Raw genomic sequence first — 11,506 nt, 5'->3', positions numbered from 1 at the left:
GTTTGCACAGAGGCATTTAAGTTGGGCCCCCGATGAAGGTGTCTTACCGGCTGGAGTTCCTTTGTGCTGCTCTTCAGGCGCTCTCCTGCTGACCTGTGTTCCTTCTCCAGGCTCTGGGCATCTATTGCTGGCCCTGGCATCAAACTGGTAGGAGTGTGATGGATTGAGGTTCCCCTCCCCTGGCATCTCTAGTTTAAAGCCCTCTTCACCATTTACAAGTTGCTAATGCCTTAGCTTAAACGTTGAAGTGCTGCATAATAGATTTTTCACTGCCTCTGTCACTGACTTTGCTCTGTTTCTTGCCATCTGAAGATGATCATCTTCCAATCTAGCTGGACGGGTGTTAGACCATTATTGCCTCAGGTCTTTTCTTCATTGTTTTGCTGTAGCTTGTCACCCCTCTCTTGAGAAGGCTGAAGCAAATGTTTGCTTGTGCCACAGAGGCAAGTTGGCAGCTGAGCATCCTAGCTTAAGCACTGTAAAGGTGGAATAACCTAATACAACCTGTTGTGAACCAGAGCGACTGAGACACATACTCATCCCATTCTACTCCCTATGCTATAAGTGGCAATATCCAGCAGAGAGGCAGTGGAGCCCGATAAACTGCAGTAACATCTGAAGTCTCCAATGCAGGACTTGCCAGACAGTCTGTAAGAGCCCTTGGGCTTCTTAGCTTTAGGAATGGGATTATCTTGAAAGGACAGTAATGCTTCCAGGGAAAGCAGTGTGGAAATTTTCTAAGTTAACCCTTCAGCTTCTCATCTGTGGCCTTTGTGAAAGTGCTGTTTGGTCTTCCGAGAGCGCTATCTGCAACATAGATCCTTGGGTTCTGTTTTTTGTAGAAAATTTTGCAACTCCTTCCAGAAAGGATTCATCAGAGATGGCAATTTCATAGTATTGGTAAGTAGATTTTCTTTTTTTTTTAATCTTATTTTTTATTAGTAGCTATTAGTAGTTTGTGCTACTCATTTTCTTAACCTTTAAGTGGCATAACAGGGATTATGTTCTTGAAACTCTTGCAAACTAGAGGAAGAAAAAACAAACAAACAAACAAACAAACAAACAAACAAACAAACAAACAAACAAACAAACAAACAAACAAACAAACAAACAAACAAACAAACAAACAAACAAACAAACAAACAAACAAACAAACAAACAAACAAACAAACAAACAAACAAACAAACAAACAAACAAACAAACAAACAAACAAACAAACAAACAAACAAACAAACAAACAAACAAACAAACAAACAAACAAACAAACAAACAAAAAACTCCACCAGTGTAATGAATGCTCTTCTAGATAGAATTAAATCTGGGAATCTGGAAATAGAACAGTGGCTGAGAAAGAACAAGGGCAGGTGGAAAGTTGCTTTGTAATTATTTTTTGTCCTAATTTTTTCTCTCTTAGTAATAAGTTTCAAAATTGGGGTGAGGTCTGTATTTGTAAATGGGGAATGCTGATATTATCCACATTAATGACTTGAGAATCATTTACTTTTAATGTACACACCCCAAAAAGTCCTTGCGGAAAGATGTTACAGGCTATGAGGAAGCTATGACAGGTGATCTTTTTTTTTCCTTCTGGCATTGAGAGAGTTGCCTGAGGATACCAAGTTCACCAAGATTAAATTGGAGATTGCCAAGGACTTGTTTAAAAGTTACTATCAAGTCTGACCGAGAACTCTGACATCTTACTTCATAAAGAACAAACAAACAAACAAAAATATATATTATTTTCCTCCTTCTTTTTAGGGTTGATTTTAAAGAAGCTTCTTCACACTGGAAATTCATTAAAGGTATTGGAAAAAGTTGCATACTACTTTTGTCTAAAATACTTAAATGCAAATAAGAACATAAGGGCGAATTTTTATGGTAACAGCACAGGAGTGAGAACCAGATCGTGACTTGTGCGTCATGAAAGAATGACTTCAAATTATCAGCTTTACCTCGGTAGAACTACTTACAGTAGTAATGTGTTTATATAGAGTAGCCAAGTTAAGAATGTGTGCAAATGGGTTGAAGGATTTTTCATTAAAGCAGAAGTAAGCCTCAACAGTTCATTGTTAGGGGCAAGGAATCTGGTTTTGGGGCTCAGGCTGTGGTTTTGGGGCTCAGGCTGTCTTGGAAGTGGGATATTATCTATACCAAACAGACATATTGGTGGGTAGAGTAATAATGGTTGACCATGGGACAAAAGCCACCCAAGTGTAACATGTCGTTTTGGTACTGCAGCAAACAACCATGCCACTTCTCTGTAAACCACCTGCAGGCTTGGCTGGTGCTGAAATTCTCCAGTGTGAGAGCCAGGAAGGGACTGCTCTAGGACTCCATCACCTTTCTTGAAGGAATGGAAAAGGGTAGAACGGGTCCTTCTGCTGCAAAAAGCTCACTCTGTTGTTATAATTCACGAACACATTTAGAAATTTTATGATGGTCTTTGTATTTTCTGAAAAATTCACATGGCATCTTGCAGTGCTGTAGTGAAGCATGTGACTAGACGTGTTGATTTTCTTCCTCTTCTTTCGGAGAAAACCCTGTGAAAGAGATTCTGTGGGGCAAACAGCAGTGAAACTGCCAGGGTTGTCCTTGCATTTCAGCAGGAGCAGCAGATGCACTAGCTCGGCTCTGCTGATTGCTGGTGGTTGTACTGTCTGTCTGTTCTCATCTTTTCTACCACTCCCCTTCTCCTTTGCCCTCCAGGACAAATGGAAATGCTTTTGTATGTTCTGGGACAAGTTAACTTGTTCTGGGTTTTTTTCCTTTAAGATACGGCGAGAGGGCGTGCGTCTCTTTCTTTTGTGGCTGCAAGCACTTCAAAATAACTGTAGTAAAGAACAATTATGGATGTTTTCTTGCTTGATTCCTGGATTTTCATCACCACAGTCTGAATATGGCCCCCGAACACTAGATAATCTCATTAATCCTCCAATTAATGTTCAAGAAAGTAAGTAATTTGATAATATTACTCAATTCTCTACGTAATTCAATTCTCAGCACAGAAAAGGCAAGTTGAAGTAACAAAGAACTAACATACATATATACCCAGGGAGATTATGGAGCTGTTAATGAGTTTCTTGGCAGTTTAACAGGTCGTCTTCCAATAGTAAGTTGTCTTTTTGTTGTTGTTTTTCAGGGTGGGTTATTTTTTGTTTTGTTTTTAAAAGTATGGCTATAGTAGCTTAACACGTAGCGGGTGAAAATAAACTGGCCAATTTTATGTAATTCTTCTTAAGAATTACAAGCAGATGCTGCATCTGCTGCAAACTTGCACAGGCGGATTCTGCTTGTATTGAACATTTGCACTGGCTTTGGCCATGCTCTACGGAGCAAGCTACACCAAGCAGTTTCTGGCATGGCCTTCAAGGGAATGAGTGGTTGTTACGGCAATGTGTAAAGCCAAATGGTTGATCTTCCTGCTGTGTCTGTGTATGACCAGGCTATTAAAGCTGTGGTATTCTTGTGGCTCGGAATCTTCCAAAAGAATTGGACCTTGTAAACTGCAAAACCTGAGGTCAGAAAAGTCTGCATCAGTGGAAAGGCTTGAGCATTCTGAGATAAGCTTTTTATACTTTCTAGATTTTTTTTTTCCTAAATGTGAAGATTGTTATCTTGACTCTAAACAATAGAGTGAGGATGATTTTTCTCTGAAGATGATTCTTATGACAGTTTTTCCTTTGACTGTTCAGTCTAGCAGTAAGTATCAGATACTGGTTACTTTGGGGAGTCTCTTGCCTCATAACTCAATTTATTCCCGTTAGTAGGATTTTAAGCTCATTTATTAATGAATTGCAATTGGATGGGGTCATAAGTGCAAACTGTGCATTCACATAAATGTGAATAAGAAGCTAACCGCTTTTTCCTCTGAACATTAAGCGCTGTTGCCTTTTTTTCCACCTCCATCCAATGTTTTAGAGGTGACAAAAGCATTGCTTGTAGAAGCAAGCAGTGTCTCCTTGACTGGTAATTAAATTTACTGAAACTTAGCAGATGAATTTCATGGCAGGGTAGCTCTGCAGATAAAAGTTTGCTACATACTTTAAGCCCTGTTTTGGAGTTACCTTGTGTTATATCTCTACAGAAGGAAAGGAGGAACAAATCTAAAGGGATGCAGGCAGCATAGAAATGCAGAGTGCAAAGAGTGAAATGCGAACATCTAACTATAGGAACAAGAGAAAAATAAACTCCAAAGTAGCTTCACTGTAGAGGCAAAGGAATGATAGAGCTAGTAAAACTTAACACAAATGTAACTGATCAACTGCTAATTGAAGAAAACGGTGAGAGATGTAAATAAAGACTTGGCATTTGTGCAACACAAATGTTATACTATTGTTTGCATAAATTCCAAAAGAAATGGATTACGTCTTTTGGAAAAATTGGGTCTTGGCAGGTAGGTTCCCAAGGTGCATAGGGAGAACTCAGCTATTATCTGCTATGTTTTTATATATGTAAGAAATTAGTTCTATGGTGGTTTATTAGATAAAATTTCCAGATTTTCATTGATCTATGGGTGGATTGTTTAGCCTGTAACTGTCTCTGCTTACCCCAGTACATTTCTACTTTCATAACTTTGTAGATATTTATGCATGAGAAGAAATGGTCTCAATGTTAGATGCGCTTTTTTCTTTTTTTTAAATAGCTCAAGTGACTATAGAGGAAATCACTCCACTTGTTCCTCCACAATCAGGAGATAAAGGACAAGAAGATTTAACAAGCTATTTCTTAGAAGCACTTTTGAAATACATAGTAATTCAGGTATGTTCTGTAGTTTTCAAGCAAACAAATATGAAACAACTAACACCTGTTTGTCCATTACAAGAAGACATTTACTAGTAGCACTGCAAATGTATATAAAAATGTTTCAAACATTCCTTCTCCTTGCCCCTCCCTCAAGTGTCCTTCGTAAAAAGCAAATTCTCCTAGAAAATCTTCACTTGTCTTCTGTGTGAAGATTCATAGGTCTGTTACCACAGGGTCTTGCATCAGATTGCAGCAAGAAAAACAAGACTTGTCAGTCACTTCCAGTAATGCTGATTCCAGCTCCCTTCCCATTTTCACCTACCCCTCCCCGCCCTGTTGCCTTCAACCAGTGGAAGGATCAACCGGGCTCGCTCTTACGTGGGTTTTGTGGTAGTCAGGGGCTTTGCTTTTCAAACTAAGGGGAAACTTCTAACTGAAAGCACTGGAGTTTTGTGATACGGGCTTTTAATGAGTCCCAGACTTTTGCTGGCCTTTTTCCTAGGTTTATACTCGGGCTAGCTGACAAAACCAAACAGAAATAGGATGTCAGACTCAATTGTTTGTAAGACTGGGACTGCCAGTGCCTGTGCTTAGGGTCATATTTTTCCTCCAGCTCTCTTTCTGGAATTTCTGCTGTTACAGTAGATTAACCATACAGCCTGTCCATTCTTTAATGGAAACACTCTGAGCTACTGGAAAGCTCTGGTTAGCAGAAATGCGCCAGGGTGTTTAGAGCGTGACACGGAGATGATGGCTTTCGAGCAAGAGCTTGTGGGGTTTTGTTTGTTTGGTTGTGGTTTGTGGTGGTTGGGTTTTTTTTTTTTTTTCCTGATCAACAAGATATTTACTATCCAGGTCTTGCAGGGATGGTGCCATGACTCCTGTTGGTATCTTAACTGTACTTTCTGGGACTTTAGTTTTAGGAGACTTGTAAGCTCAGGTGTAATACAGCACGCTGCACAGAGAAAATTTGGGATTACTGCTACAGCTGAGCAAGTGAACCTCTTCAAAAGAGAAGCAATGGGAAACGTACATATTTGGAATACTTCAGATCTGACAAAGCTTATGAGTTAGGTTCTGCTTGAAAGTAACTGCGCTGCTAAGATTACACTCGCTTAGTGGCATTGCTATGTGAACACCGGGTAATAAGATCTTGCAGATCCTGAGCTACCTAAAAGGCAGATTATGGAGCTGAACTGTGCACAGAAAATGAAGAATATCTAGTCCATGGTGTGCAAATCAGGCGCACGCTATGTCCTTCCCTTTGTACTTTGACACTTCCGTGATCTCAGCCAGTAATTCAAATGTCTAGGACAGGGCATGGCAAGAGCTCCTATCAAAAACTGTGGCCTAGCTGTTATATTTTATGTAATTAATTTGCTGGCCAGTTAGCACATGCTGCTTCTGAGCCTGCTCTGCTGTCATATGCCCAGCAAACTGCTTGACTGCATGACATGCTGTAGGTGTTCCAGGGTTCTGCCTTCTGGGTCAGACTTGTGCAGCAGAACCCAGCTGGGTATCTATCCATAAGTTTTCTTCACACTTTTGCAGGTTGTGTTAGAGAAGATGGACAGTGCACAAATATGGCCAATGTTAAACTGAAACATTTCATGGCTTCTCTTTATCTGTCTTACTCTGTGAACTTGCAGTGCTGGAATAGTTTGCAACCTCATTTTGTTGCTTCCAGCATCTCCCAGTTTGAATAGAGGTCATCATACTTGTAATTTGTAGGGTAAGCTTAATGATGACTGTTCACTTTGAATAAAAATACCCCTTACATTCTTGAAGACAACTGCCCTCGCTGTAATAAATTGGTAGGATTATATTTAAATTTAAATAAGTCATTGAGACAGGTGTCATAGAACTTGTTCACTGTGTGAATGCTAAAGTCTTTTGTGAAGTCTCTTGAGGCACTGATAATTTCAAGCTGAATAGTTACTTCTTTGATATTAAGTTCTGCTAAAGGACTTTGTCACTAATTTCTACGTATTAGTCACCCATTCTATTGAATTATATTGAATTATATATTCATGATCTGTGAAAGTAGATTTGTGTAACTCAACTTCGAAGTTGTATCTTCTGCTGCTTGTGGTTGACAGATTTGTTAGTTTCATATTGCCAACTGCACAAATGAATCCAAGTACCTATTATAATGAATATATGGACACTTGTTAGTTGAAATGTGTTAAAAGAAATTGTCAAACAAATGTTCAGAGTAGCATGGGTAATTTTCCTTTTCTTATAAAACATTTTGAAATATAAAACCAGTTTTATTAAAAACAATAAATTTGGGTTTACTCCCTGACTTGGCAAGATGGCCATTAATGCAGATGTATTTCTATTGGTTTCAGTATTTGATGTGTTCAAGTTCATTTTGAAGCAGCGTTTTGGAAGAGAACAGTCTTTTGTTTTATTGACATTTCCTAGCTAGTTTCTGTTCCATCTTTCTAAAAGTGTTTATTAAAATGCATATGATTTTGTTCCAAAGAAATAACTTACAAAGAAGCCATTTCATCAGTCATCTTTCTCTTCTACTTCTAGATGTTTACTTTATCCAACTTCTTTTTTTAAGGTTAAGAGTTTAGAATGGAAGAACAAGGAAAACCAGGAAAAGGGATTTTCATTTTTATTCTCAAATTTTAAGAAATACTACTTACCTTCTATTTTCCCAAACATCTGTAAGGAGACCAGCTTGTATAACCCTATACTTGGTAAGTGTTAGCACAGCTGATAAAATCATTACATTTTCTCTAATAGAGAGTATAGCAAAGCAGTTTTTTGCTTGAGTCATGTTGCCCATAAAGAACACTCTCAAAGTATTTCTTATGAAAGAACATGTTATGGTTCCTGTTTATTGTTTTCAGTTCTCTGTTTGTGGAGGCACCTGACCCTTTCATTAAGAGTCAGTCTTGCTATATTAACGTGATTCAGGTAAATTAAATGTTCTTGTAAAACAGTTCTGTAATGTGACTTCTGTTGTTGATTTAAGTTGTGGTCTGAAGAGAAACTACTGCTGCTGAGATAAAAGGTGTTACTGTGCTGTTCTTTGGGGGATGTTGGCTGTATCTGTACAGAATCATAGTGTTTGGATCATACGGTGCTTGCTCGTAGTTCAGACAGGGCAAAGTTAGTTATGTTTTTTGTGTCAACTGTATTTTGTCGAGAGCTTGTAATAGAGGAAGCTAGGGTTTAACACAATCTTTAAAGCTGATGGTGCTAGAATATATCTTTCTATATAGAGAGCAGAATTTTAGGTGTTTGCTAAGCAAACCTAACTAGAGTTTGCTCAGATGTTTTTAGCCCATTCTAAACTAGAACATCATTTGCAAATCTTGATTTTGCTAGCTCAGGTTTGCATGCACCCATGCACATCTTGGTTGTAAGCCAACAGAGTTCGAGACTCTTGTTTGCAAAGCAATACCATGTACACAAGCTTTAAGCTGCCATTTCATTACTTGAATAGTACAGACACCTCACTGCTCCTCTTACCTGTTGATGCAGCGTCTCACAAGGATTAGTAGTGATCTCCAGACACAATTTCATATTCTAAAATCAAGCTGTTAGGGCAGTTTGTTGAAAGGGTCTTAGTTTCTGCCAGTCCATGTACATGTATTTGGATTGTGGCTTTCTTCAGAGATGGATGTTTCAAAACCACGTTCTCCTGGGAAAGACAAACAGTGGACCTTCTCATCTAGGGGAGAAGAAACAGTATAAATCCAGCCATAACCAACAGTAGAACAAGAGTTGTGTGAAGATACTGAAGAGGTTCAGTGACAAAATAGCTAGAAGAGGGATGGTAAGCAATGCTGAGAAAGCAAACCTACTGCTGCTTGACATCCTCGAACAAGAAATGTGGAAACGGTATTTTCTTTTTCTATGAAGATCTTGGTTGAGTCTTCCACAGAAGTCTTACTGTAGTCCTCTCTTTTTCTGTGAACCATAAACAAGAAACTTCCAAGGCCTTAGTAAAGAAGAGGACAATGGGGAACAAGAAGGAGAAATGTGCACAGATCTCCAAAACTACTGTCAGTGCCTTAAACTGTGCAAAGTCAGCAACAATGATGAGGATTTTGGGAATAATACAGTGATGAAAGCAACAGAAACACTGGTAAGTAGAATAGTCTTTTCTCCTCTAAGAAGTAGTTCTCTGGCATGCATCTTCCCACCCTATTTGAAAACAATCCTGTGCCTGTTCTGAACAAAATTGACAGTATTTGGGCAGAAAACAGGGCAGACTTGGGCACTGAGCCTGCTACTAAAAACAGTTCTTATGCTACTGGTCGTAATGTTTAATTTAGGAGAAGTCATGAGATACAAATCAAAACAGTAGTTTTAGTAAGCATTGATACAGGGCTTTACTGGAGATAGTATATTGGATTGAGGGTTTTTTGTTTTTTTTTTTTTCTTTCTGTTAGGGCATATTTTCAGATAAGTATGTTGGTTACAGTAACAAGCACCAAGCATTCCAGTTACAAGAAGCTAGTATTGTGCCTCCTCCAAATTCTGCCTTGAATATTACAGCCTTAGAAGAGCCCATAAGATTGTTTTTTGGGGGTTTTTTTGTTTGTTTTGTTCTGAATGTCTTTTAACATCTGTTTAGATTCTGTAAGATAGTCTTCAGAAACTGTTTAGAAAGAACTACAGATCTGGCAGTAAGATTCCAGGGGCATTGTTTCTTCCATCATAGTAATGTGCCTTTCTGTGCCATTTCCAAGCCGTTTAGAGGGGCTCCTTCATTTACAGGGAAACAATAAAGTGGGCTGTCCTACAGCTCTCTGCCGCTCTTCATTCCCTTTGAACCCTTTATTGCCTTAGAAAGTAAGCGTGGTCAAAACTACAAGTGTCCACCATTATAACTGTGGTTTTGCTAGCCTTTTCATTTTCTACCCTGTGTATGTCTTCCACCACCTACAGCTTCCTGCCCTTTTTGGCACCAGCTCACATCAAGTTCCCAGAGGGGGAAGGGCGGGGGGTGGGAAAAGCCCAAAACAGAAAGGAAAAATGGAAAGCTGGGGGAAGGGAGTATTTCCTTTTGTGCTATTTAAGTCAATCTAATAAGGTCCTGTTTTGCTTTGGTTTTATGTCGGTGTCCTCATCTGGAGCCTCGACACCTACTTCCAAGATGGACAGAAATGTGAAAATACAAGAAATGACTGAAGGAGGATACATTTGAGAAGCAGCTGCAGCACATAATACAGTTGAGAGGAAATAGAGAGAGAGGATGTTCTGAGAGGATGTTGTGAAACTGCAGAAGGAGACAGTGTACTGCAAAGACATGTTTACTGCATGTCTACTGGATGTCTTGTTCTTTTGAAAATACTGTCAGTATTGCAGCCTTCACGCCCTGCTGAATGCTAATAGATACCAGAGAGAACCGATTTTTGCATCTTTAAATACTGGGCTACCAGGCATTTGCTTCCTTTTTTCACTGATTGTGCTGTTATATGTGCTTCTGTTTAAGATATATTAATTTTTAATTTTCTTACTAGCCTGCTGCTTTCCACAGAATGAAAACAATGTACTGTTTTTTATTTGTAGTAAATAAACTCTCTGTAAGCTTTTAAAAAAGTATTCTGTGCATTTGTTACTTACTGAGGTGGATGGTATGCAAGAGTCATGTAGTTTTTTTCCTCTAAAAATAATGCTTCCATTAAAAATAGTGGATGTAACTTTAAAGTCTGTTCTGGAAACATTCCTCAGTTTAGCAGCATTGTGATGAGTTTATCACTACTTTTGTATGTGGCTGTTGAAATGACACTGAGATACACCAGCTTGGATATCCTCAGTGCTGGTGTTAGATGTTGTGTTGTGTATTTGTAATGTTAACAAGGAAACCTTTACAGCAGTCTGGCAGGTAGGCCGTATTCACTTCAAATGCCTAAAAGTATATATGGCTGCAATAAGTTAATTGTAGTAAGTAAATAAGTAAGTAAGTTAAATAGTAGCTGATCATTTCTTCGCTGCTATCCAGATTTGTTCCTCCTGGATTATGATACCATAACCTGGCGGAAGTTATGCTGGATCCCTTAAAACAACTCTTGACCTTGCATTAGGAAGATATAGTCAGGGAACAACTTTATATTCTTCAGCATGACTACTTTGCATCTTCTTTGACTCCCACCGTTAGTATCTTTGAACTGCCTTCTGGCCTGTAAAACCATGGAACGTATCTCTAACTCATGTACTGCAAGCCATAGAAGAGTCGAGGCAGTGCTGAAATACCATCTTTGTCCAATCTGTCACTCTCCATATCTGGATCGGACCATCATTTTCCATGCCTCCTTTTTGGTTGTTTGTTGGTTTTTTGAGGGGTGTTTTTGGTGTGCTGTCACCAGATGAAAATAGTGATACTGAAACACCAGCAACAGGGTGTGTTCTGACAGCACATGTCATAATCAGTCCTCGGACAAATTTTCATCTACTTTTTGTATCGGAGCAGATCTCATGCTTGCCCTTCTAGAACTAGGAATAGAGTTGGGACACCACTCCCAGAGAAATGTCATTTGCACCTGAAGGTTTTGTAGCTGCTTCAGATTGATGATTGGTATTGCAGAACTGTTCTACACCGTCTTGGGTTGTGAAACCCAGAAATGACATTTTGCAGTGTTGAGTTGACTGATACATGGCTGGAGTTGAACTGGGCTGTTGATACTTGTCGCTGCAGAAATGTGCATTATGTACAATTTAAAAACTCCGTCTGTGTCTCCCTGCTGCTTCCTCGCGCTCCCCCCCCCCCCCCCCCCCCCCCGCTCTTTGCTTTCC

The 11,506-nt window shown here is 39.2% G+C and overlaps 1 protein-coding gene across 1 annotated transcript in view; it reads left to right on the top strand.

The window, feature by feature from the left end:
* The window catches only part of RALGAPA1 (Ral GTPase activating protein catalytic alpha subunit 1), a 128,264-nt gene that overhangs the window by 5,050 nt on the left and 111,708 nt on the right, over nucleotides 1–11,506 (top strand). Inside the window, exons 4-8 of the mRNA XM_019474888.1 lie at nucleotides 843–900; nucleotides 1,760–1,803; nucleotides 2,774–2,951; nucleotides 4,644–4,759; nucleotides 7,317–7,455. Coding sequence (XP_019330433.1) covers nucleotides 843–900; nucleotides 1,760–1,803; nucleotides 2,774–2,951; nucleotides 4,644–4,759; nucleotides 7,317–7,455 — 535 coding nt within the window. The remainder of the gene's footprint in view (nucleotides 1–842; nucleotides 901–1,759; nucleotides 1,804–2,773; nucleotides 2,952–4,643; nucleotides 4,760–7,316; nucleotides 7,456–11,506) is intronic.

Source organism: Aptenodytes forsteri, unplaced genomic scaffold, assembly GCF_000699145.1.
Source record: "Aptenodytes forsteri isolate BGI_AS27 unplaced genomic scaffold, ASM69914v1 Scaffold108, whole genome shotgun sequence".
In the NCBI taxonomy this organism is placed as follows: domain Eukaryota; kingdom Metazoa; phylum Chordata; class Aves; order Sphenisciformes; family Spheniscidae; genus Aptenodytes; species Aptenodytes forsteri.
This window is presented reverse-complemented; position numbering and strand designations above follow the sequence as displayed.